This window comes from Ornithorhynchus anatinus, chromosome X1 (genome assembly GCF_004115215.2).
Source record: "Ornithorhynchus anatinus isolate Pmale09 chromosome X1, mOrnAna1.pri.v4, whole genome shotgun sequence".
NCBI lineage: Eukaryota > Metazoa > Chordata > Mammalia > Monotremata > Ornithorhynchidae > Ornithorhynchus > Ornithorhynchus anatinus.
This window is the reverse complement of record NC_041749.1, coordinates 75,294,403-75,322,220: the sequence shown is the minus strand read 5'-3', so window position 1 is coordinate 75,322,220 and position 27,818 is coordinate 75,294,403. Positions and strand designations below refer to the sequence as shown.

Sequence of the window (27,818 nt, the reverse complement as noted above, 5' to 3'; positions counted from 1 at the left end):
GAAAAGTAGAACACTAGTAGAAAACTAGAAAACTAAAACACATTTCTGTAAACTAGAACACTACTGGCATTCGGAATAATGACATGATTACAGTGTTCCAAGGCTAAAGTCTAAAACCCACACATGCGAGGAGTTCAGGGTGACCTAGCATAATTTAATGAGTAAGGAATCAAGAAGTCTCAAAACTATCAAATCAGCATCTGAAAGAGCCAGGCTAAATACAAATGGAAACACAGCCTATCAATCTGGACCTAGAATTTTTAGACACATAGGTCTATACAGGGAAATAAACTGTATAGTTGAGGTCTACACTTTCCACTTTGGCCTCAAGGTATGCAAAATGTAATTTTAGACTTCAATTATTCAGATAATTTGCATACGAAGACAGCCTCAGTCTCTAATAAAGGCCCTTAATCATTATCTTCAAGGTTCTTCATCAGCTATCTCCCTCTTACTAATCCACTCTTCTACTACAATCAGCTCACACTCTTTGCTTCTCCCAAGGAAACCTTCTTTTTGTACCTGGCTTTAAACTCTCCCACCTATGACCCACTGCTTACATCCTTCCCACTGCAGGGAACTCTCTCCCTCCCCCACCTCTCTTTTTCATCGAACCACATACTTCCTTCAAAAAGTGCCTTAAAAGCCACCTCCTCCCAGAGGCATTCCCTGATTAATTCCCCCTTTCCTGGTCATGTCACCGCATCGGTCACTTCAGCAATCATGTTCATAGCTGCTTATTTATTTGCTTACTTTCATTTTTATCATATGTACCCATTCTCTTACTTGTTTACCTACTGTATATTTGGCAATTTTATGTCTGCTTGTCTCACCGCATTGGATTGCAAAGCTTCTTAGGGGCAAGGGCCACTATTTGATGTCTATTGTATGGTCCCCAACAACTAGAATAACCTTCTGCACACAGTAGGTGCTCAATAATTGCTGCGGCAGAGGAAGTTGTTATTATTATTATTGTTATGGTAATTGTTAAGTGCTTCTATGTGCCAAGCACTGTTCTAAGCACCTGGTTGGACACAGTTCCTGTCCCACATGGGGCTCACACTCTTAATCCCCTTTTTACAGATGAGGTAACTGAGGCCCAGAGAATTGAAGTGACTTGCCCAAGGTCACACAGACGACAAGTGGCAGAGCTGGGGTTTGAACTCAGGTCCTTCTGACTCCCAGGCCCGTCAAAGTATTTATACATAAACTACAGTCTTGAGGATCAAAGACCGTCAGCTTTGAATTCTCTGTACTCTCGTTTATACTCTAAATTTTTCCAAAGAAATGATGTTTTAGACTGTTTCTATACTGGCCGAGCCAGATGCCGAGCTCTCCAATCACGTGCTCATTTGGACTGTGCAGATACCACAGACTATTAGGGAAGTACCAACACTATTCCGAGCTCCAGAGCCATTCCAGATCACAGAAAAGGAAGCATTCACCACAATCCTGCTGTCTGTCTTCAGCTTGGAAACAGAAGGTCTATTCAGTCAAATGATCTATTTAACTGAGGTCTTTCCAGGCTCAAGCATGTCAAAAATACTGCAAATTGCAAGGCAAATGTGGAACACCATGGTTGGGTCTGGAAAGATTTTTGTTTCTTATTTTGTTTTAAACTGCTGCACTATTTATTTGAAGGGGAACTTTTTTAGAGATATGTTTGAGAAGGTAAATTATGTGAACGGGGTTATATAAGTTGCTGCCAATGGTAATTTCAAGACCACACTGACAGTAGCTATAATTTACTGCCAGAATAATATCTTAGGCGAAGAAGCTGGGAGGTAAAGCTATCAAGAAGAATCAGCGGCCAGCATTTCAGCAGCCCTGCCCAGGGGGTGGAATCAGGGGTGGAACTGTAAAACCATGTGACCTCTCCCTGCTGCTTTTGCTCTCCTCCTCTGGAACTTGAGACTTTGGACTTCTGCATGAATGCAAGTCTTAACTCATGAAAGAAAAGTTACTCATATGGAGAACCTTTCCTGCCACTCCTTGGTTGGCTTAATTCTACACAAAAGAGTTAATGCAGAGACACACGGCCTTCATTTGAAAGCAGCAAAGCAGTTTCAGCTTGGCTGTCTTGAAAATGAGACTGAATCAGCGCTTCCCTAACTCCCAAGATATGGCAAGTAATGAAACACAAACATCCTAGTCTTTTTCTCCCTGACATATGACAAAGACTCTTGGAGAAACTGGAGTGCAAGTTGTCCCTTGTGTTCCAAATAACCGAAGGAGAAAAGCAGCCATAGACAAAATCTTTAAATGAGTCACAGACCTCTAAAACCCCAGCAGAAGGTCAATCTTTGCAAAAAATTCCAAAACAAATCTATGAAGAACAAACTAAATCACACAGAGAACCAAAGGAACAGATCATATTGCCGGGCTGGCCATCCAATGGGTACTGGCTGTTGCTGAAGAGGTATCAATCACCTCCAGCAAGCTCGCCTTCAACAATGGCCCCTTGCCACTTACCAATAGACACACCACAGTGAGAACCGCAAAGGTTGATGTTACTCTCTGAGATGGCTGCCATGCGGATCTGGTCAAATGCCCGGGTGTAAAAAGCAGCGAAAGTGCTGCAGAAAGGCACAGTCCTGTCCCGTGTGGCACACCCAACCGCAATGCTCACCTAGGGAGATGGGGAGCAGAGGAGAACCCACGGTGAGAAAGTCACCACTTTCCAAAGGTGATGCTAGGTCCCGGAGGACACTCGTACCTCACATCACACCAACATGAGGAAGGGCTCTGATAGCAGCTTTCTTTTCTCTAGGCATAACCAATCTAGCCCCTCAGATTGGGTAGTCACTATCCATAGGAAGTAATGCCAGAATAATCTCCTTAGCCTCCTCTAATCTTCTTCCCTGGGCTACCAGAGTTCTTTGCTTTTGTGACACCAAGTCTTGTGGCCTCTCACCACTGCATGAAAATAGGCCAACTGCCAACTGCAGGATCTCTCTCAAAGAGTTCCCAGATCAAAACCTTATGAGCATCACTAATCTGACCATGGGGGCTGGTCCTTCTGTCAGAAAAACAAAAGCAATTTCATCAGCTTTCCCTGCGATAGTTCCTGACTTTCCATCCAACAAGGCCACAAAGTCTAGTCTTGTAATGATTTGTAGATTAATTCAACTCATCTTCAAATCTTGCCATTTCCATAGTGTTGACTAAGGAGACAAGTTGTGCAGAATTGTCACATGGCTCTGGACCCAAACTAGGACATTTACCTCTAGGTCCAACCCTAAGACCCCACCCTTCATCCTTACTGCTTTTTCCCTTCCCCAGTCACTTCCAGTTATCGCTTCTTCCTTCACTTCTTTGCTTTCCAGACCCTCAAACTTCAGCTATCAGGTCAGACCTGGCACATCAAACTCTGCTTTAATTCAATCTAAGGGACAAAAGTGTCCGTAGTAGGTGAACTGCCTTTCCACATCAGCTCCCAAACTGTGAGTGACACTGGAGCCAAGTATATTTTTTCAGCAGGCACCTACCATGTTTTGCTCAGCAATGTAACACTCGATGAAACGGTTAGGGTGCTCCTTCTTGAAGAGCTCAGAGAAGGTAGAATTCTTAGTGTCTCCATCCAGAGCAATCACGCGGTCACTGGCATGCCCTAACTTGGCCAGAGCCACTCCATAGGCCTTGCGGGTGGCCACCTGAGAAGAAGAAAATAATGTGGAGCTTTCACTCTTTTGACCTTTATGGATTTATTTTTCCTCTACAAGCAATTTTGTATATGGACATGTCTTTTAGGGCAAAGTTAAATTGCAAAGATGAAATCATCACCATGCTTTATAGATGGGAGGACAAAAAAAAAATTAGCTTTCCCTCACCACTGCTTGTCCCCAAATTTAGCTACCTAGGTGGTATGCCTTTAGTAGTAATGAAGCATTACGGTTTATGTGTCCAATCTTCTAAATAGCTGTGAGATCAGGACCTGCCCCAGAATTTCTCAAGCAGTATCAACAACATCACCTATGAATCACATTCAATAGTAAATGGGTAGAATGGTTAACAGATTGGAATAACTCTGCACACTGTAAACGCTCAATAAATAGCATTGATTAATAAGAAAAAGGGGGAGAAAGAAGTAAGCCTAGCCAGGGAATGTCTAGGACAATGGCCAGCAGCAAAGTGAGGCCCAGGAGGCACAGCTGTTAGTCACTGACTTTCTCCTGAGTTTCAAAGAAGAGCAAGCATCGGGGAGGGACAGAAATGATACCTGAGTGATTTTCCAGAATGGCTTTGAAGGCCTGGCACATGCAATTTATCTAATATTGTGATTATTGGAGTATGCTGGGTACACCCATTTTTGTTCAAAATGACTCAGCCCAGAGAAAAAAACACGATCGAGTGTGGTGGAACCTGAGTTCAGATACCAACTTTTCACTTTGAGTGGAGGGACAAACAGGGGCAGAGAATTTAGTGGGGGATGAAGACTGGGAAGAGATGGGCTTCAAAGAGTTCTTTGGCCAGGAAACCACCATTTTGGGTCTTTTTGGCCTTGATTTTCTGAAACTCTTATTTATTTTCAGAGACCTGAGATGAGGCGGTGTAGGATCCAGCTGAAAAAGCTGAGGGGTGTGATTATCTGCACTGCCCCCATAGAGTGGGCACCTATGGGACTGAGTAACTGAGTAAGTAATTTGAAAAGTAAGTTACTGATGGAGTGCACTGTGGTACCTTGTCTCCAGCTTTGTAATTTGGGGGAGATGACATCCGAATGTTTTTAATATTAACTACAGGTGCATCCTCTTCTGGGAGAGCAGCAAGAATCTTTTTCTTGCTCTGGATTTTGGTGTTGATTTCCTGAACAATCTGCTCAGCCATGTTTTTAGGAAGGGGTTTTCCATGCCAGGCTTCCTTATCTTCAACACCTGGGGAGAGAAAACAGAAAAGAACAGAATGAGCAGAAAAGAAAAAAAATCCTACAGATGTTTGCCACAGACATACAATAAACCAGGTTAGGAGTTCAACAAAGACACAGAAACATGAAGCATATAATTTTTTTACAAAGAGTTGATAAAAACAGATCCATTAATTTGTCATACACAGATCAATTTTTAATTGGGCCAAAAGTAAAGATGGTGACCGCCAATACAGCCTGAAAATTGACGCAGTTTACATTTCCAATTTCTAAACTTTTCAGCAGGCCCTCTAGACTATAAGCTCCTTGTGGGCAGGGAAGGAACATGTCTATCAAATCTGTTGTACCGTACTCTCCCAAGTGCTTAGTAATGTGTTCTGCACACAGTATGGGCTCAATAAATACCACTGATTGATTGATGGATGGCCCTCAATGGTAATTTCAGCCACATAACCATTACAGATAGTTGTCCTCTAGTGAAAGATTAAAAAACAAAACAAAACAAAAAACAAAACAAATAACCTTTGGGGAGGGGGATCGCTCTTTTTTTTGGTTATTCTGGAGCCGGTGGGTATTCTCCTAGATGGATGGCAGAGGGAAGGCCCAGGTTGACCTTTGATACTAATTTTCAAATTCCTTCCAGGCGCAAAAGTATGACTAAGGCACACAGAAAATACAGGAGAAGTCCTATCACTTTTCAGACTTACTTCTCAACCTGAGGAGTGGGAGTCAAGGAAGAACGTTTCTGCCTTAGGTACAATTCAGAGGTCAAAGAGCATTTGGTTTTCAGAGAAATTAAGCCCAGTCATTTCAGGTCAACTGAAGCTTTTCATACAGAACGTTCTTTTATAACAGAATCTCCTAATGCAACTATGAATTTCAACAGCCATAAATACTGTCTCATTGGAAAGAAACAGTTTCCTAATCTGTGCTGGCAGGAATATAAAGCAATATTCAATGAAGCAGGCAACCTGACTGGACACACACACATTAATGTGACATCACTCATTCCACTGAGAATGCAACACCCCTTTGCCCGATTATGGACAAGAAAGGATAAATTTGTAGTACAAAGGCTACCTGTTTCCTCTCAACAACATAATCAAAAGTAGAATGCTTCCCGCACGGCATTTCTAGCTTTTTTATTGATTCATTTTTTAAAGGAGTTTCTCATCATTTAAGGAATACATTTTTTTTTAATCAGTGGTTGGAGAAACCAGTCTCAGGGAATGGAGTGCTTCCCCGCGCCCCTCAGTGATTCAAAACTGCCAGGAGCCCAAGAAGAACCTTCACCAAGCAAAGCTGAGACATGAATCCTCCGAGGGGCTCAGTGCTGAAAGCAAAGTGAAAGCCTCAGGAAACAGGGCTGGAGAAGACAGATGGTACTGGAAGAGGGCACTTATCCCTCCAGGGGTCAGGGCACTCCACTGAACACTCTGCTTTAAACAGCAAATCCCGTTAAGTGCCTAAAGCGAAGTCCCTGATTTATATTCCTCTCTGTTTACCCAAGCCCCTTTGAAAACTGTGCTTTACAAAAGATCTCAAATAACAAGTTGGCAATAAATACATTTCTAGAGATGATTATTGAGGCACTGGGATATTTATTATTTATTCCATTGACTTGCCCAATCTATCAATCAATGGTGTTTACTGAGTGCAACCTGTCTGAAGAGCACTGTACTGAACACTTGAGAGAGTACAATACAATAGAGTAGATCAACATGATCCTGTCCCACAATAAACATAGACTAGAGGAGAATAAATACAATAAATGGAACCACTACTGGTACAGGTTCTCACAATATCCCGGCTGGATTACTGTGTCAGCTTTCTCTCTGATCTCCCTTCCTCCTGTCTCTCCCCGCTCCAGTCTATTCTTCAATCCGCTGCCCAGCTCATCTTCCTGCAGAAACGCTCTGGGCATGTCACTCCCCTTCTTAAAAACCTCCAGTGGTTGCCTATCAACCTCCGCACGAAACAAAAACTTCTCACTCTAGGCTTCAAGGCTCTCCATCACCTTGCCCCCTCCTACCTCTCCACCCTTCTCTCTTTCTACAGCCCACCCTGTAGGCTCTGCTCCTCTGCTGCCCACCTCCTCACTGTCCCCCATTCTTGCCTATCCGCCGTCGACCCCTGGCCCACGTCCTCCCACTGTCCTGGAATGCCCTCCCTCCTCACCTCCACCAAACTCTCTTCCCCTCTTCAAAGCCCTACTGAGAGCTCACCTCCTCCAAGAGGCCTTCCCAGACTGAGCTTCCCCTTTTCCCTCTGCTCCCTCTGCCCCCCCCACCTCCCCTCAGCTAAACCCCCTTTACCCCCCCTTTTTCCTCTGCTTCTCCCCCCTCTTCCCCTCCCCTCAGCGCTGTGCTCGTCTGCTCATTTGTATATATTTTTATTACCCTATTTATTTTGTTAATGAGATGTACATCCCCTTGATTCTATTTATTGCTATTGTTTTTGTCTGTCTGTCTCCCCCAGTTAGACTGTAAGGCTGTCAATGGGCAGGGATTGTCTCTATCTGTTGCTGAATTATACATTCCAAGCACTTAGTACAGTGCTCTGCACATAGTAAGCGCTCAATAAATATTATTGAATGAATGAATGAACCACAGTTGCTTGAAAGACTTACGCCCACTGTAAAAAGTGAGCAATGTGCACTAACTGATTTTAGTTAATGGTAAGTCTAAGTGTGCGCACACACATTCATACACACCCACACACTCAGGTTTTGTGAAAGCCTGGGTAACTACACACACATACACATATATGTCAAGAGAAGCAGTGTGGTCTAGTGGATAGAGTGCAGGCCTGGGCGTCGGAAGGACCTGGGTTCTAATCCCTGCTCCACCACTTGTCCACTGTGTGACCTTGGGCAAATCACTTAACTCCTCTGTAAAATGGGGATTAAGACTCTGAGTCTCATGTGGGACATGGACTGTGTCCAACCTGATTAGGTTGCATCTACCCCAGGGCTCACTACAGTGCCTGGCACATAGTAAATGCTTAACAAATACCATTTTAAAAAAACCAAAAGCATTGATAAAGTGTTTCCTCATTTGCTGCTATGTGTTAGGGAGTGTCACTCAGTTTGGTTAATCAGGTCTGGCCTCTGTCCTTTAGGGGCTTACAGATAGATGTGCTGGGAAACTTCAAAGAGATGGGTGCGCCAGTTACCTGCTATTCCACGACCTTTAAAAGTCTTTGCAATAACCGCAGTTGGCTGATGTTTGGCTTGGCCGAAGGCCTTGCACAGTTCCTCCACGCTGTGACCATCAACTACAATGGCATGCCATCTGGGAACAGAGAAGGGTACCAGCAGTTACTAGATTACTATTGATCATACAATTTAGCAGTCAGGAGAGTATCATTTCAAACTGCTACTATAGGCTACGAAAGTTAAAGCAGGGGAAGCGACCTGGGAACGCAGAATGATATTTCACACGCAGGATACAATATCATATGGAGAGGGGGATGTGGGTGCAAAGGACTCTATTAAATGTTTTAGAAACAAGGTGTTCATTTCTGCAATGTAACTCAAAGCATGACATGTACATTATAACTTCTCACAACCTCGGGGGGAGAGGATAGCATCACTCTTACCTCACAGGCAAACACAGAGCAATGAAAGCAATGAAGTGACTGGCCTAAAGTAATGCAGTGCCTCAATCAGAAGGCCTGAGGTAAACCTGACTATAAGTTTAAAAAAGGTTATAAAGAAAGTCAAAACCTCACTTGTTTCTTAATGACCCTATCATTTTCAAGGTAACAAAGAGGGTTTGGTAATTAGAATTTTTTTGTGTGTGATTTAGCACAGGCAGGCTGGAAAAAGCTAGGTGGAGCTAACGTAGACAAGTCAGTCATGCCATGGAGTCTCTTCCTCGGACAAGGCTGATTGGCCAGATGCTCTCCACTGCTGACACTCATGGGTATTATAGGACTCAAAAAAGGAGAAGGAATATTGCAAAGGCCAAGAGCAGGTAGATTGTGCATTCTGCTTGGGCAGGCAGCTGGTCCAAAGCAGTTGCTGATTTGCAAATAAAAGTTCTGAAAACATCTTATTTTTTATGCCCACAAGGAGATGTTGAATGCTCCTGAATATATATTATTCCAGATATGTTGGCAAACAGCTCTCTTAAAATGAAGTCCTAAAGCCTGTGACTATTCCTGGGACACAAGGATCAATCAAAGCAATAAAAAGCACTTGTAAAGTGAAAGAGAACAAAATATCTTTCCTCCAATGCAGACCAGCCTAGATGTCATCTGTTTCAATCACATACCCAAAAGCTTCACAGCGTTTCTGGTAGACTTCCACCTGGTGCTGCAGTGGGGCAGGATCACTTTGCCCAAGACGGTTAATATCCAGGATAGCAACCAGGTTATCTAACTTGTAGATTCCAGCAAAGGCCATGGCTTCCCACACTGAACCTTCAGAAAGCTCCCCATCGCCGAGCAGGCAGTAGACACGGTAGCTAGAAAAATAAATGGATAATGTCCATCACCTGCTAATGGCAGCGCCAATATCATCCACACAGGCTAAAGTGAATCAATTATTAACTCACAGAACAGGAACCAAGAGGGTGTCACATCTCTGTTTTAAACATAGAGAGACTGTGTGACATTTCATCCCTAGGTTTTGGACAGGTATATGCGGTGCCTTTCCATAATAATATCACCAACTCGCATGCAAAAATATGAGGAAAAATGTTAGGTAAAAGCACAGACTCTTTTGCCAAGCAGCTGGTCCCCATATAATTTGTCACTGAACTAGATTCTCCCAAGCTACTCTGTGGCTTTTAGTGAAGCCCTTTGGAAGCTGCATTCACTTTCTTAGGAGAGAGGGACTTTTATTTAGAAAGTTGCTGCTTCAGTGCAATCATCATGACCCTTTGGCCAGAAAGACTAAATACACCTTTCAAGACAACCAAGGAAAGGACATCCCAAAATAGCCCTATTTCCCTGTTTGCTAATGCAGGTCCTGAGACAGCCCTCTGAACCAAAGCAGGAGACATTAGAACAAAAAATTGGACCACAGAAATGTTGATGCTGGGAGCAAGTGAAACTGAGACTCTAAATACAGCAACCTTATTGTCAGGCAAAAAGAAAGGGAGGGAAAGAGAGCCGAGAATGAGCTACTTTTAAAGGTTGGAGTGATATTCACAAGGTCAACAACAGTTATTGTTACTCAGCAGTATTATAGCCATAAACCCAAATTGTGTCATGTTGGATTACTTCCCTCTCTTTTATCAGGCACATTGCAGAAAGAACACCAGCACTTTCCTTTGTCTGAAAGTGGGAGCCCAGAGTTCACTTAAGGAAGAAAAAATTGCAGTACCACCGGCCACACTGGACAAAAAGCACTAAAGGGTTTTGCAAGTTCCATTCAGCCACACTTCAGCTATCTGAACCTTGATTAACGAAAGCATCATTTATCTAAAATTGGTTTCTTTTCCAGAGAGCTTATCTTCCAGGTTTAACTGAACACTTGACTACACACACTTAATTCTTCATCCCCTTTACATATGGAAAGTTGCATATTTCATGCTGAGACCAGAGTGAAGACATGAGCCAAGGCCAGTTTCTTGGCTTTAGGCCATCATTCATTTAGACTACCAAAAGGCTATACCTGTTCAGGCCATTTTTCTCACCCTCTTTCACAGTACCCCTGGAGCTACTTTGGGAATGGAGTTCACCTAGATATCAGTGTCCCAATTTTGGATTAGCGAGGAATGCAGAGCAAGAGGAGAAACTGACTGTAAGTGAACTCGTTGCCCAGTAAAATATGTATCTGAACGTTTTTGTCTTTCTTATAACCAAAAGATGTTAAGAAAAATAATTACTAAAGTGCATATCACATTGGAATTTACTAGCTGTCCCTCATACTCAAAGAAAGCACCAGTGACAATGAAATTTGACTATAGAAGTAAGGGGATGGGAGAATGGTGGTGAGGTAGGGTGTGTGTGTGTATGTGTCTGAAAAGGCCAGTGTGGGACCCAGAGTCCTGACAGGATTCTGCACTCAGAAAGACTGATCATACACAAAGACTTTATTAATAGAGCAAAAATGTATGTTGCTTATCTGAAACTCCTACACAGGCAATCAGGAGTTTCTGGCCCATCAATATCCATTCTGCTCTGAGGGAAAAGGTAGAAGAAACAGGAGAGAGTTGGTCAGGCTCCCTATGGCTCGATGTCTCGGCAGCCCTCCTGCCTCCCCTGTTGCAGTCCTGTGTCTCTTCTCCCTCCCCCTGCCCTCTAATACCTTGGATAGGGTCCCAAGACCAGTACCATTAGTGAGGCTCAACTCAGTGACTCCTCTGAGTCTTGCCCACACCTGCAAAGCCCCTTCTCAACCCAGGTGCAATTAAATGTCCTGGTTAATTTCCAGCATTTAGTTCAAGGTTTATCAGGGATGACTGGCTGAACTGTTTTCCCAATTATCACATGTCAGATTATATTTAAATCAGAAAATTATCTTTTGTAAATAATTATTTCAAGCAACTTCAGAGAATCATTAACTCAACTCTCTAGTTCGGTGTTAGATAAGACTTTCATTAAAAATATATCATGCCAATTCTTTTGATAATGAGTCACTTTTGGGTGGAACTCCTCTTCTCCAACAGCCCAGCTGAAAACAGAAAGCAATTTTTTACATTCCAGGACAATTATCAATCCTATGCAAGTGAGGGGCAACAGGTTTTTAAAAAAATCAATTATGCTGATCTCATGTTTGCTACCACCCCCGTTTCTTACTAGAGAAGACCTTGTAGGTAATTCCCACTTCAGGAATGTGCAAAATTTATTGAAAATATTTTATTCCCCAGAAGACCCAGAATACAGCAAGAGCTTCTACACTTAATTAAATTATACTTGCACTTGGATTTGTACCCTTAATTCACCTCATCCTCAGTCACACAACACTTTAATTATATACATGTATTTACTTATATTAATATCTGTCTCCCCCTCGTGACTGTAAACTCATTGTGGGCAGGGAACATGTAAACAGATTCTGTTATATTGTACTCTTCCCAAGTAGTATGGTGCTCTGCACACAGTAAGTGCTCAATAAATATGATGGACTGACTACTAATTGTAATAGTAAAGCCACTGTAGTCAGCTGTGATCTATGGAACCGTAACAACACATCATAGGTCCCTCTTGAATTGAGCCTCCCTGTGCTCACTGAGGTAAGAGCTAAATCCGATTATATTAAATGATTTAATCTCAGCTGCTGAAGTAACTTATTTGGAAATACTGTCCATACAGCCAAAGGTTCAAGGAGTTTGAAAGGACCATAATAGTTACTGTGGTATTTATTAAGCCTTTCTGTGTGCCAACCACTGCACTAAGTGCTGGCGTAGATACGAGATAATCAGGCCCCACATAGGGCTCACAGTCTAAGTAGGAGGGAGAACAGGTATTAAATCCCCATTTTGGAAATGAGGGAACACAAAGAAATTAAGTGACTTGCCCAAGGTCACACAGCTGGTCATGCTGCTTCTCTAAGTATCTCCCAGTGACCCAGATGAACATTGACATTTTTCCGTTGGTCAAAAACGAACCCAAGACTTGGAGAATATCATCTCCAAGACAACATTAACTTTCATGTGAAGAAGACCTACAAATGTCCAAATCAGGGTTTGCAGGAAATTCACTAGCTCAATTGCTCCTTGGAATAGCTAACACTGGCTAGGGTGAATACTGAAGATTTGAGGTGAAGGGAGGAAAACTACCAAATGAGGACCGAGGGAAAATGCTGTGCCCCGTCTTCAGACAGGGAATCACCCAGGAGCTCTGTGGTGAGGCACACTGCACTCTAGTTACCTTGCTTTGTCAAAGTATTTGCCAGTATAGGCCATACCACATGCAGCACCGAGTCCCTGTCCAAGAGAGCCCGTGGCCACATCAGTAAAGGCTTGTTTCTGAAAAAGGAAACATAAATTAAATGGCAGAGTTAAGACTCACAAAATCTTCAGCTATTTCATCTCCATCAACAGCATGTACAGAGCACCTTCTGTGACCCAAACACTGTACTAGTCACTTGGGGTCCAGTAGCAGAAAAGACACGGTCTTTGTCCTGTAGGAGCTTAAAAGCATGATACACTCTACAGTAGAACAGCAGACTGTAAGCACTAAGAGACTTGTCAAATAGTCAGAGCAAAGAAGAGGGTCCCTAGTAGGCTTGAAGGGAGGAAGAATATTATGAAGAGCCCTCATAGTGGATAAGGTACTCTATGGGAGAATTGGGTTCTTCTGGAACTGAATGAACTTTTAGCCACCAGGGAATCCTACAGGGCACTGAAGCAATAACTTATTTTTGACAAGCAACAGCCCTGAGCATGTGCACCGTCTACTCAGTCATTAAAGGACTTTGAGGCACAGTCTCACATTCTCCTTCTTCCTCCTGCAAAATACATTCAATACATCACTCACTGACTCATATACAAGACTCATCCCAGTGGGGATTTTGAACTAAGAATTATAAGAACTGAATTTAGAAATATAGTGTCCATTCAGAAGTACAGAATGTGACAGGTAAAAAGCTGATTTTATGCATTATAAATAATTAATGAACTCAAACACCTGGGGTTATGGGAGCAGGAGCAGTTCTGAGAGCACAGAGTGGAAAAACAAAAAAGAAAAAAATGCAAACTCATTTTGGCTGGGCTTGCAATGTCTCTCTAATAGTTGCAGTATGTTCCAATGTAGTGACACAACTCTACGAGTGAAACACTTAGTTCTGTATTTTTGTCACCACAGTGACTCAAATGAATTTCTTCACCTTTATCTTCTTTCATGCTGTAGATAACAGCTGGAGCACTCCTTAGAAAATGGGAAGTTTCAGAAGACATAGTCCTGCTTGCGATTGCTCACACTTCTCACAGTGGGGATCACTCATGCTAGAGGATTGTAAAGCTTCAAGGACATCAGGGAGTAGAGCCCTGTATGGGATGAAAATCTGGGGTCTTGCCTGAACAGGGTCCAGGCAGATCTCTGAGAAAGAGTCAGTGAAGTTGTCCAAGTGGACTTCTGGGACTTCTGCTTAGACATTAATCCCCATACAAGCATGAGGGCATCCAGATGTCCCCTCTGCAAGGCACCATGGACACCTTGGTTTAATTTAAAGAGGGCCAAAACAGGGGTTGTGTAAGCCATCCTGCTTCAGCTAAGCCTGGACCTATGCAAGTCTTAGACACAGAGACCACAGCTGCTGAAAATGCAAACAGTAGACTGAGGGCTCTTTTGAGTGAGCTAAGTCATCCTCCTCCATTTCCTATGCCTAGCCCCTCCACTTTCCCATTCACAGCCTTTAAGAGCTGTTATGCTGCTAAAATGGAGGAGTGATGAAAGGTAGTGGGGAAGGTCACTGGATAAATAAGCTCCAACACCCTAGCTCTATCTACCCAAGATACTCACTGGAACAGGATGGCCATCCAAAATGGAGCTGATTTTCCTCAAGTTTAACAGTTCAGCTTCTGGAAGGAAACCTGCCTCAGCCCAAACAGCATACAGAATTGGAGCTGCATGACCCTACAAGGAAACACAACAATTAGCAAGAGGTAGTTGCTCTTCAAAGAGGAAATCGCTCTTCAGGTTGCACTTAAAGTCACTGACTCAGAGAAGAGAGAAAAGCATCCACTTCAAGGTGGGAGGCTTATAATTTCAATAATAATAATTGTGGCATTTGTTAACTGCTTACTATATGCCAAGCATTGTTCTAAGCTCTGGGGTAGATACAAGCAAATTGGTTTGGTCACAGTCCCTGTCCCACATCGGGCTCACAATCTTAATGCCCATTTTACAGTTGAGGTAACTGAGGCACAGATAAGTTAAATGACTTGCCCAAGGTCACACAGCAAAGTGGCTGTTTTATTTGTACTAGATCTCTAGTGGACATTTGCTGCTCTTCTTGCATTTCTGATCGAAAATTTTAAACTTATCTTCTCCATCATCTTTGGTTGCCAGGAGCACAAATGTGCTAGAGAAGGAAGTCTTGATTCCAGATGTGGCAAAAGTCTTTAATCACAATGTTTATCGTATTGCCCAAGCAACTGAATAAGAACCCATAAGCCTTTAACTCTTCCTTTAGATTAGGAGGGGACTAACACTACTCCAATCCTTACCTTGGAGAGCACAAACCGGTCATTATTTGGGTTTCTTGGGTCTTGGGATTTGTATTTCATGGTGTGGAAAAAGAGCACAGACATGATCTCTGCAGCACTGCAACATGATGTAGGGTGACTGGAAGCAAAGAAAGATAATAATAATGATAATTATGGTTTTTTAAGCACTTACTATGCGCTAAGCACTGCACTAAGCACTGGGGTAGATCCAAGTTAATTAGATCAGATACAGTCCCTATCCCACATGGGGCTCACAGTTTTAGTCGGTGGGAGAATGGACATTTAATTTCCATTTTACAGATGAGGAAACTGTGGCACAGAGAAGTTAAATGATTTGCCCAAGGTCACTAGCAGGCAAGTGGCAGAGCTGGGATCAGAACCACACTGCTTCTCTATCATAACATAATGTAACATACCTGTTACTGCCTGAAGATTGTTTATTCCTTTTTGAACCACCAAAATATCAGCCTGGCAAATTCCCACCCATTAATATGAAAATACATAATCCCAAATTGCTTCTGATAGCCTTCATAGCCTGAGCTTTATCCAAAGACTTATTAGCTGTACTTTGAAAGCTCAGAACATCCTGTTATCTTGTCCCAAGTGGAGTTTAAACAAGGGTCTGGGTGATAGAACTGAGGCTTATCTGGGGAGGCACTCTGTCTCTCTGGAGAGAGGGAATGTCATGGCAAAATGCACGCTCCCTAGCCAAGGTGCCACTGAAAATGTACAGTACTAGCCCAAACTCACAATCTGTTAACTACTCCATTGCCAGGACTGTTTTATCAAGGATTTGAAGGCTGGAATGAGCAGTGAAGCATGTGACTATTTAAAATTCCATGATAATTTTAAAACACAGTTTTTGTCCTCCAGAGGGTGGAGGGGAAGGGGAATTTTAAGGAAAATCTTGAAGAACTTCATAGCAGCAGAGTCTGGGAATACATGGGTTTGATGCCTTCAACTGCAACTCCCTAGAGGGCCTGAATATTTTTTCTTCAGAACCAGTCCTATCACATTTTGAGGCCCAGAGAATAAGCTGCTAAATAAATCCCCTAAAATGTTTACAGATGTTTATCCACTCTTATGCAAAAGGTTTGTTTCAGAGCTTGCTCAGAACAGTCATGGTCTGGCCACAAACTGTAGGAAAGGTAGTTCCTTCAAGGATGCAGACTGTAGTTACCATCATTTGAGGTAGAGTACTAGAAAAATAGTACCATTATAGCCACTCAAAGGGATGGTACTGCTGAGATTTCCCAATCATTTGCTCCTTGAGCTAGGAGGAAACACCACAGCAAAAGAACAGGGCTTCAGTCTCTCCTCAATGCTCAGGGTATTTAGGTATGGCCTCCTGAGATGGAGGAGAGAAACCAGAGCCAAGTATTAGGTCAATATCAGACAATCAGTTGCATTTATTGAGCGCGTATTATGTGCAGAGCACTGTACTAAGCACTTGGGAGAGTACAATATAAGAGAGTTGGTAGAGTTGGTTGACTGGTTACAGTCTAGAGGGATCTAAAGTGTTCTAATTCTGTTTTATCCTTAATTTTATCTTTATCTCCCCACACCCTTTTTGCCCCAGGCTGCAACCCAAAGTGAAAGAAATAGAGGAGCAAATGGGATCTGTGACGGTAGGCTTTGTCTGACCCATAGCAACACCAAGGACACCTCTCTCCCAGAACGCCCCGCTCTCCATCTGCAATCGTTCTGGTAGTATATCCATAGAGTTTTATTGGTAAAAATACGGAAGTGGTTTACCATTGCTGCCTTCCACGCAGTAAACTGGAGTCTCCGCCCTCGACTCTCTCCCATGCCGCTGCTGCCCAGCATGGGTGAGTTTTGACTTGTAGGAGATTGCCTTCCACTCGCTAGCCATTGGCCAAGCTAGGAATGGAATGGGTAGGCCTCTGCTTGACTCTCCCTCCCACAGCTGAGACTGGTGAGTACTGGAAACTCTCCAGATGTGACCCAGAGAGGGGGTGAAGAGGCCTACATATTTGCAAATCATCAGGTTGACTCTGACCTCCTCCCTACCCCAAATATAAATTATTCAGTTAGGTGAGATAAGGATTAATCCCCTTTGAAACTTCTGGAGAGCTGATGCGAAAGTGTACTTAAGAAGAGCAGCGTGGCTCACTGGAAAGAGCACGGGCTTTGGAGTCAGAGGTCATGGGTTCGAACCCCGCCTCTGCCCCTTGGCAGCTGTGTGACTGTGGGCAAGTCACTTCACTTCTCTGTGCCTCAGTTCCCTCATCTGTAAAATGAGGATTAAGACTGTGAGCCCCACGTGGGACAACCTGATTCCCCTGTGTCTACCCCAGCGCTTAGAACAGTGCTCGGCACATAGTAAGCGCTTAACAAATACCAACATTATTATTAAGAGGATAGTTTACTACTCAAAACTATAGACTCTACAGCCTCTAGACTGTAAGCTCATAAACTGGAAGCTTGTCTCTAGACTGTAAGCTCACAGGGGATGGGGAACTTGTCTACCAACTCTGTTGTATTGTATTCTCCCAAGGGCTTAGTATAGCACCCTGCCCACAGTAAGAGCTCAATAAATACCATTAACTGATCAAAACCCAGCATATCAGAACAATCTAAACTCTGGGGTTCACTTTTTAGAGCAAAACATTATTTACTGCAGCTTCCCTCAGCCAACTATAATTTCTGGTTAAAATTTAGAACCCTGATATTTGTCAAATGCTAACGATTCATTCAGGAATACATAACACTACAAAATGATTTATATTTTGTTCTCCATGCAGGTTAGGGTTTAAATGAAATTTAACTCAAATCTAGACACCTGTCATCTGGACAATGCTAACTTTGATTCTTTAGTGATCCCTCACATTAAAATGAAAGGGCATATGTTAGACACGTGCAACACCACAACATCTGGAGTAAAGGTTAATTTCAATTACATTGTAAGAACTCATCAGGCAGGAACAGATATAATTAGCTTTAAATAGCTAATAGTTCAAATGTAGATTAGTACAATACTTCAGCATCATAGTTAATAAATCCTTTCATGCTTTAATTTTCATTCCTGTATTTTATTAACTTTATACTTAACCATTTCTATGAACTTCTGTTCTTGAAAGAAAAAAAGGCAACCTGAAATAGCGAGCATGTGGAAACATAAGAAAACATATTCATAAAAGAGCAAGAGCAACATACTGACAAATTGAACATGTTTCTGCAATTACACTCGATTCTGTCACAATGTGTATTTTCAGTATACGTTTTGGGTAGAATGCTGTTAGGAAATTACGAACTGTTCTTCTGCCGACAGGAGCCTGTTGGGATAAGGCAAAACAAGGTGTTGGGAGAGACAGTATGTATATATGCATAGGTACATGCCATTGGACATGATGAATAAAAGTGAATAACACAATAAAACAATATGAGTTTTTCTTGATTTTTTAAAATGGTACTTTGTTAAGTGCTTACTATGTGCTAGGCACTGAACTAAGCACTGGAGTAGGCACAAGCTAAGCAGGTTGAACACAGTCCCTATCCCACATGGGGCTCCCAACCTTAAGTCCTATTTTACAGATGGGGTAACTGAGGCACAGAGAAGTTAAATGACTTGCCCAAGGTCACCCAGCAGACAAGTGGCAGAGCCAATATTAGAACTCAGGTCCTAAGTCCCAGGCTCATGTTCTATCCACTAGGCCACACTGCTACTCCAACTTGTTCTGTAAGAATACAATACCTGTGATATCATTCAGAATGGAATTAAGCTCCTGTAAGCCCGTTGAGAGTAGGGGACATACCTTTTGCTTCTGGTGTATTCTCCCAAAATGCACTGCACATAGTAGGTGCTCAATAAATTCTCTTGATTGACTGATTAATCCAGAAATTATACTCTATGCATATTCTCAGTTTCAGTAAAATAAATTCATGGGAGTTAATTTGCAATTAAGTAGGCAACTGGAAGTTCAATTCAATTAATAATTATTCATATGTACCCAGACGGTTCTCGGCAGAGTGTGGCTATTTAGTTGAAGGGTTAGATAAATTATTGGTCATTTGAAATATCCCAAGGACAAAAAGTCTTTCAAGTGTCCAAGTCCTCTGACCTCTCAAGTTAACTCCAGTGCTCAACAGAGAGGGAAACCTTTCCTTTGGACATTTGAGAGAACTATTAGGTGGTTCGTAAGAGGGGAATCGGAGTAATTTTCCATAACCCCAATTTCCAAATCATGCAAGCCAGAGCCCGCTTGAATGTTTCAGGGAACCAATGAATGCTTAAACAATAAGCCAGTAATTCTACTGCAAGAGGATCTGTTTATATCAACTTGTGAAATTTTGTCACTTCTGAAGAAATCTTAGCAGGTTCTTCTTTCATATAATCCTGTCTTGACTAACTTATGCCAGGAAACCAACAGCTTATTTGGGACTTCAAAAATGGTGAAGCTTCATTTAGGCTGTGTCTATACAGACAAAGCCAGATAGAGAAATTAATCAGATACAATAATCTGATGTGAATAATTCAAGCCCCAAATAAATAGAGTACTTCTCTTTCTTTAGTACTCCTTTTAGGGGTCTGGTTACCTCCACTTGCCACTTTACATTTCCTGTTAACATAGCTTTAATGAAAAGGCAGAAGCTTATTTTGATACCTAAATCAACTGCTCCCAAATGGCCCTCGGTTTCAGTAATAGATGCATGTCTTTGGAACCCATCAGGGTCTTAGCTGGGAAGAACAGTAATATGCTGAAGGACCTGATACATTCATCTCTGCCTGCTTGTGATCTGCCTCTGAGAGCCTACTACGATGAGTGCCACACTTTTACAACCTCTCTAGGAGGCCAAGAGTGTTAACTTTGTAGGTTGGCTGCTCTTGGCTGGGTTCCCTGTTCCACTCTAGTGTAAGGATCCTCTCAAATAATTTTTCTTTTTCTGAAATGTGAGCTCCCAGCTACCATTTATTGCCTACAACGTGCAAAATGCACCGCTGATCAAAGAAAGGAAAAGAATCTCGGCAGATACTGCCAGTCTCTTAGTAATTGCTGGGCTCTTAGCGTCATATTCAATTTAATGAAAAGGGGATTTTTATTCACCATACAGTACGTTCTGCCATAATAGCTGGTTGGGCTTATGGAGAAAAGGCATCCAGTCCCTAAAGTTCTGTGTGGGCAGGGAATGTGGATACCAACTCTGTTGTACTGCACTCTCCCAAGCGCTTAGTACAGCGCTCTGCAGACAATAAGCACTTGATACATACCACTGATTGGTATCTAGACTGTTAGCTCATTGTGGGCAGGGAATGTCACTGTTTATTGATGTACTGTACTTTCCCAAGTGCTTAGTACAGACAGTAAGCACTCAATAAATATGATTGAATGGATACAGCACTACTGGCTTTCTGGCTACTTCTGCCACCACATAAGGCATTTCTAGTAGCAGTGTAGTGTCTGCATTGTGGCCAAAGCTGGACAAGGGGCAGACACCAAGATTTTAGCCTGCTCAAGGTTCTACTGCAGAACAGTTTTTGTGTGCCTGTCTCCTGACTGGACTAGGCAGTCAATCAATAGTATTTATTAAATCAATCCATCAATGGTATTTGCTGACTGTTTACTATGTTCAGAGAACTGTACTAAGCACTTGGGAGAGTATGATATGATGATGATGATGATGATGATAATGATGGTATTTGTTAAGCGCTTACTATGTGTCAAGCACTGTTCTAAGTATTGGGGTAGATCCAAGCTAATCAGTTTGGACACAGTCCCTGACCCACATAGGGCTCACAGTCTTAATCTCCATTTTAGAAATGAGGTAACTGAGGCATAGAGAAGTTAAATCACTTGCCCACGGTCACACAGCAGACAAGTGGCAGAGCCGGGATTAGAACTCAGGTCCTTCTGACTTCCAGGCCCATGCTTTATCCACTAGGCGATGCTGCTTCTCACAGAGCATCATCATCATCATCATCATCATTACTGATTTCCAAAGCTGGAAATGGCAGCAGTTAACATAACCATTATGATCCATAAAGTCTTTAGGCATGGGTGGACATTTTATCAGCTCTGATAACTAAGTATTGGAAGTCTATATAATTTAGCAATGTATAAAATGTGCCAAACAAGGAAAGCAGAGTTGAATGAAGTAGTGGATGAGAAAATGCAATAAAATCCCATCTATCAGAAGTACCTCGATTCCAGAATCTCCCACTTTCTGGAAAATTTGTATCCAGAACTGAACAAATTGCATTCATCACAGCAGGAACTATGGGCTCCGTTTATGTAACGGCAAGCCCATTTCCAGGAGCCAATCTGAAGTAGATATTCTCAACAAGGATGCCCAGGAGAGCCTTGCCCAGAGCTGGGCCTATGAAATGTAGGGTTGGGCTTGGGCTGGAGGACATCTCTACCACGCCCCTCTTACCACCTCCCCAACCCATGTGTCTGGAAAATCCACTCATCCAAAGACATTCCAAAGGGATTTTTACCACAATTTTCAGGGTTGACCTAGCAACTCATATAAACCCCTGGTTTCAACACTAAGGAAAGCTTGCAAAATGTTTTATTCGAGTTTCATCATTTGCCCCATAATTAATAAGGGTGGAAGAATGAAAAAAGAAAAATACTATAAAACTTCTGAAATCCACAGACAACCCCATTCCAACACAAGTTACAGAGGTAGTTTTGTTTACCTTCACTGGATTTGCTGACTGGATCATTTAAATAATGAGTGGAATTTTAATGTTGAATTGGGGATGGTCTAGAACTTAAAAATGGTTGAAAAAGAATCTTCTGATTATGGCTTTCAAGGGTCTTCACCTGTTTCTATACATCACCTTGTCCTCTTCACTTCTCCCATATAAATGAGTTAAATCTCCCTCCCTTTCAACTCCCCCCCTTCTGACCCATTGCTCATGCTTGGGTCAGGAGAAGCAGCGTGACTCAGTGGAAAGAGTATGGGCTTAGGAGTCAGAGGTCATGAGTTCTAATCCCAGCTCTGCCACCTGTCAGCTGTGTGACTTTGGGCAAGTCACTTAACTTCTTGGTGCCTCAGCTACCTCATCTGTAAAATGGGGATTAAGACTGTGAGCCTCACGTGGGACAAACTGCTTACCCTGGATCTACCCCAGCGCTTAGAACAGTGCTCAGTACATAGTAAGCGCTTAACAAATACCAACATTATTATTATTCCTTTCCCTGACCTAAAATAGCTACCCATCCTTCCCCAAACCTTGTCTTTCCCCTCCCTTCAAAGCCTTTCTTTAAAAAAAAAAATAGCAGCACCATAATTATGGTATTTCTTAATTAATCCCCTTACCAGCTAATCATGCTTTCCCCTCAGCCACTTCAGCACTCTTATGCACTTATCTGTTCGATCTTAATCCATCAGTGGTATTTGTTGAGCACTTATTGTAGGCAGAGCACTGTAGCACTTGGGAGAGTACAGTACAATAGAGTTGGTAGACTCCTTCTCTGCCCATAAGGACCTTACAAGTCTAGAGGAGGAGACGGACATTAAAATGAATTACGAATATGGACATAAGTGCTTTGGGGCTGTGTGTGGGAGTGAATATCAAGTGCTTAAAAGGTACAGAGCCAAGTGCATAGGTGACACAGAAGGGAGAAGGAGTAGGGAAAATAAAGGCTAAATCTGGGTGGAACTCTTGGAGGAGATATGACTTGAATAAGTTTGTGATGGTGGGGAGAGTGGTGGTCTGTCATATATGAAAGGAAAAGGAGTTCCTGGTAAGAGGGAGTACTTGGGCAAGGGGCTGGTGGTGAAATAGAAGAGAGCAAGGTACATTGAGTAGGTTGGTGTTGAAGGAGAGAAGGGTGTGGTTGAGTTGTAGTAGATCTAGGAGGGGGTAAGCTGATTTAGTGCCTTAAGGTCAACGGTAAGGAGTTTCTCTTTGATGTGGAGGTGCATGGGCAACACTGGAGGCTCTTGAGGACTGGGGAGATGTGGACTGGACAGTTTTTTAGAAAAATGATCCAGGTAAACTGAGTGAAGTAAGGACTGGAGTGGGGAGAGACTGGAGACAGAGCAGTTGGCAAGAAGGCTGATGCAGCAGTTCAGACGGGATATGACATTAAATTGTTACTGATTTAGGCATCCACTTGTGCTTATTATTTATATCTATTCTTGTGTTCTTTTAACAATTATATATTAATTGTTTAAGTGTATTTGTCTTCCCCATAAACTGTAAACTTTTAGGGGGCAGGGATAATAATCATAATCATACTAGTGGTGGTATTTGTTAAGCACTTATTATGTACCAAGCACTGTACTAAGCACTGGGGTAGATACAAGATAATTAGGTCTCACATGGAGCTCACAATTTAAGTAGAAGGGGGAACAGGTATTGAATTCCCATTTTGCAGAGGAGGGAACTGAGGCACAAAGAAGTTAATAATAATAATTATGGTATTTGTTAAGCGCTTACTATGTGCCAGGCACTGTACTAAGTGCTGGGCTGGATACAACCAAATTGGGTTGGACACAGTCGCTGTCCCACTTGAGGGGTCACAGTTTCAATCCCTATTTTACAGATGAAGTAACTGAGGCACAGAGAAGATAAGTGACTTGTCCAAGGTCGCACAGCAGACGAGTGGTGGAGCCGGCATTAGAACTCATGACCTCTGACTCCTAGGCCCATGCTCTATCCACTACGCCATGCTGCCTCTCTCCCAAGGTCACACAGCAGACAATTGGCAGAGCTGGCTTCAGAACAAATGTTCTCTGACTCCCAAGCTCGTGTTGTTTCCACTAGCCTACACTGCTTCTCTGTATATATTTTATACTCCTTCCTTATGTTCCCCAAGCACCTAGTAGAGTGATCTGCACACAGCAGGCACTCCATAAATACTACTGTTTTTGGTGAACTGAGACATACAAAGGTGATGCAAATTTCCCCATGATCACACAGTGTGAAAATTATACAGATGGAAAGATAGGAATAGGTCCCAGTAATCTTGGCTCCCAGATTCCTGTTCTTACCACCAAGTGTGCAGTCCCTTCAAACGCAGAGAAATAATCTAACTGTGAGAGAGCCTAGTAACAAAACCTCTGTTTTATAGACATGCTACCTTTGTTCATCCTAAAAAGGAAGGTGACACTTCAATATTTCCAGTTAAGTTCTAAAATGATTTAATCTCATTTTTTTAAACCCCACTCTTGTCAGATGTATTTTACAACTTTTCTTGCAACACTGATTGCAGTTAGCAACTTCCTTATGAAAAATTTCATTTTGTCTGAAGCAATTTTGTCCAAAGATTTCTTAAATTGTTTTTACAACCTGTTTCTCATTCTCCACACATACACTTTTTCTTGCAGACACTTCTTGTTAAATTACAGGAAAATCTCTTATACTATGAACAAAGCAAAGTGACACATTCACAATAAAGCTACTGTTTCTACATTCAAATGTTACTTTAAAAATAATCCACAGGAGGCTGGAAAGACAATAAACCCTTTGCATTCACAGAAAAGGTGAAAATATTGAGTGTTTTACTTTTCACATTTATGAAAACAAGGCAAAGTGAAGAAAATATTAACTGAGACTTAACCAGAAAATACTTTGGTAATGTTGGCTACAAAAAATAATTCTGGATTTCCCCTCAAATATCCATTAATGTTAAAAGCTTTCATTAATGTTCTCTAACTGGCCTCATGTTTGAAAAAAGGGTGAGTTTATCCAGTTGACATGAAGACTACTAGACCAAACCAAACCTTATTGCTATAATCAAGTGCGCTCCAAATCTTACTATGTACACATTTATTATAGAGCATCCCAGTATAGTGTTTATTATGTGTGTACATACCACCTATGTTGGATAAGACCTGCAAGTGGAAGTTTATTTTACTAAATAAACATAGTAAAAAAAATGGGCTACTAATAAAAGCTCTTATTTTAGTCCACCAGAACCACATCAGCTCATCAAAAGTGAAGTTAGGCCTGGAATCTGCAGACATCAGAGAGTTACATCCTGTCCTGAGTCCTAAATAAACTGCACGCAAGACTGCAAACATTCTGTAGATAATCTTGCATGGTCTAATTTGAAATTCTGTGGAGAATTAGTTCCGTGATGGGCACAAAATGAAAAAGAAATCGCTTGGCCCCCGGGCATTCATTCTTTGGTTGTTAGCTCTGATCAACTTAGCATTCTTGGTCCTTTTTCTTTTGCAGTGCAAATATTTACCAATTCACTCAGTCTATGCAGTTCGAGAGCCTCTCGTGTCCCTGAACCAAATTTTTTCCCACCCTTTTGATTCTGAGCTTGCTCCTCTTTTACCCAGTGAATGGTTGGAATCCAGATTTATTTGGGTGGCTGGGTCGGGTCCCGATCCCTCAGGAAACACTCTTTTCATCCTATACCCTTTCCTCACACATATGCCGCAGCTTGTGGATCCTGACACTTCTGACAACTACATGTAAAGGTTTATAGATTTAATGGCCCCTCTGGTCTCTCATTTGTAAATGAGCCCTAAGGCTAACGGTGCGGGGCAGGCGTCGAATAAACACACATGAAAGCAAGACCCTCAGAAAGGCTTTGGGGTCTAAATCGCAGGAGTTCCCCTATCATTCATTCATTCAATCGCATTTACTGAGCGCTCACTGTGTGCAGAGCACTGTACTAAGCGCTTGGAAGTACAATTCGGCAACAGGTAGACACAATCCCTACCCAACAATGGGCTCGCAGTCTAGAAGGGGGAGACAGACAACAAAACGAAGCAAGTAGACAGGCGGGGTGGAGAGATTGGTGATCTGTCGGCTATGAAGGGGGAGGGAATTCACACTACACAGTACACTGACATTCTCCCAGCCGGCCCAAGATTTTACAAAACCAGAGGTTCCTTCTGCTTACAGCTTCCTGCTATCCGCTTGGCCAGGCCAAGCCCTCTTCCCTTTCCTCCGCTTCTCTTCCCACCCTCCCGATTCCCCTCCACCTTCCCTTTTCCTCCACATTCTCGCCCCCGCCCATTCGTCCGTAGATTAAAATGGCGAAGGGAGGGGACTGAGTTGGAGAAGAGGGGTGGGAAGCCCGGTGCCGGGGATGGCTAAAAGGTGTTTGACCTGAGTCCAAGAAAAACGAAAAGGGGGTGACTGCTCCGGGGTTTAGAAAGGACTGAGTGCGGGGTGACAGAAGCCGAGGAGGTGCGGGGAGACAATGTAGGGGGTGGATCTGAGATGCATCTCCTCCTCTTCCCCCGCATGCCCCAGCTCCAGGTCCATATACGCTAGGGATTCTGTCCACGGTGAAACCTTTCGAGGCCGCAGCCCCCGAGGGACGGAGAGGGAGGGCCGATCGTGAAGTTCCCTCTTCCCCCACCCCTTTCATCGTTCTTCAGATGTTCCCTTCCATCCCTCCATCACACCGGTGCCTGTACGCTTGCACGCTCGGATCGGCCTGCTGTCAAGCCGGATGGCAGCCGAAATCATACGCTAGATTGGTTTTTGAAACAAGAGAATAGGAAATGGCAAACCACGCTGGGGGCTGGGGGAGGATATGTGTGTGTGTGTGTGTGTGTGTGTTTGTGTGTGTCTTCGGCAGGGGGGCTGGCGACAAAGCCTCATCTATACCTCCCTCTTCTCCACCCCGGCCCCCGATCCTGCCACTCTTCCCATGTGTTCTGGGGGTGGGAAAGGATGCTGCCCTTCCCTACTGCCCTACCGCCCCCCGCTCCCAGCCCCACTGACCCGGAGCCCGCAGCCGTGGTGGCCTGGATAGAGTGGATTCGCAGTCGGTTGGCCATGTCCTTCAAGGCCTGCAGCTTCTGCTGGTCGGGTTTATGATAATCTTCCATGGCGAAGTGGGCTTGGCACAGCTCCGGGGAAATGCAGGAAGAAGGGGCGGCGAGATGCCTGGAGGCAACAGCTGCAGCCGGAGCGGGAAGCCGGAGACACACGAGCGGCAGCGATAGCAAGCGAGGCCGGAGCGCGGGGCGGGGGCGTATTAAGGACCCCAAGCCCCCGCCCGCGGGAGGAGGAGTTTGCGGCCCGACTCCTCCCCGCTCGCTCGGCCCAGCCAAGCCTCGGGCCGGGCGAAGGGAGGGCGGGGAACTAAGAGGGGTGGAGCCTGCCGATCACCCCACACCGACCCGCCGCGCCTCCCTCTTCTTCCTTTCTCTTCCCCTTCCCCGGAGCCTCGGCGCTCCCCGCCTCGGCTGGGCGAGGGGATCGCGCGAGGGCGGGGAGGCGGCCGAACGGGTTTAGGGGCCTCGAATTGTCCGTTCGGGAGGTGCTGAAGATCCGCTCCAAAGGGCCTGGGTCCTTTGGGTTCCTGGGCCCGCAAAGTTGGACGGATTGGGCTTTCGTTTTCTCGCTTCTGTTGCTGGTTTCGCTTGGTTTTCTTAGCCTTCCGCTCTTCCTCGCCTCCTTCCCTCCACCAATACCTCCCACTTCCTCCCCCCCCCCCCCGCCGTCACCTTATTTATTTTTGAATTTCTTAGCCCGCCATTGCCACCAAGCGAGGTCATCGGGCCCATCCCCAGCCTCCCATGAACACTGCGAAATCAAACCTTCGGCCCTTTTCATTCCCCTGAGAAGTAGAAATTTATCGACCCCGCCTGATGACTCGTTCCAGATCACCCAGTTCCCCATTCCCTTTTCAAGATGCAAGTTTTAAATTAAAATGTAAAAGGACGCTCACTTCCTCCTCAGTTGAATTTTAACTAGGCTGTCCGGTGGCTCTCCCTGCTCGCGATGGCACACGTTTCCCTTTTGCACTGGACAGGTTCAATCTAGGAGACTGTGCTAGCTGGCCCACCTTTCTTCCCTGTACTAAAATGTGGTCTTTATCCAGACTCTTCAATGCCTGTTAACCAGTTTTCTATCCATGGCAGCATTCCACCCTTTCCTC

At 43.6% G+C, this 27,818-nt stretch overlaps 1 protein-coding gene and 1 non-coding gene across 2 annotated transcripts in view; both read right to left on the bottom strand.

Moving 5' to 3' along the window:
• Nucleotides 1-26,905, bottom strand: part of TKT (transketolase) — a 32,287-nt gene extending 5,382 nt beyond the window's left edge. Inside the window, exons 1-9 of the mRNA XM_029051160.2 lie at nt 26,657-26,905; nt 14,989-15,106; nt 14,282-14,395; nt 12,689-12,786; nt 9,142-9,333; nt 8,039-8,157; nt 4,681-4,874; nt 3,489-3,653; nt 2,473-2,629 (exon numbers count right to left, since the gene is read on the bottom strand). Coding sequence (XP_028906993.1) covers nt 2,473-2,629; nt 3,489-3,653; nt 4,681-4,874; nt 8,039-8,157; nt 9,142-9,333; nt 12,689-12,786; nt 14,282-14,395; nt 14,989-15,106; nt 26,657-26,763 — 1,264 coding nt within the window. The 5' untranslated portion in view covers nt 26,764-26,905. The remainder of the gene's footprint in view (nt 1-2,472; nt 2,630-3,488; nt 3,654-4,680; nt 4,875-8,038; nt 8,158-9,141; nt 9,334-12,688; nt 12,787-14,281; nt 14,396-14,988; nt 15,107-26,656) is intronic.
• LOC114806694 lies at nt 16,828-16,964 on the bottom strand. Its single transcript, XR_003754756.1, has one exon. It is a non-coding gene; the product is annotated as a small nucleolar RNA SNORA7 (small nucleolar RNA).
• Nucleotides 26,906-27,818: the final 913 nt, after the last annotated feature.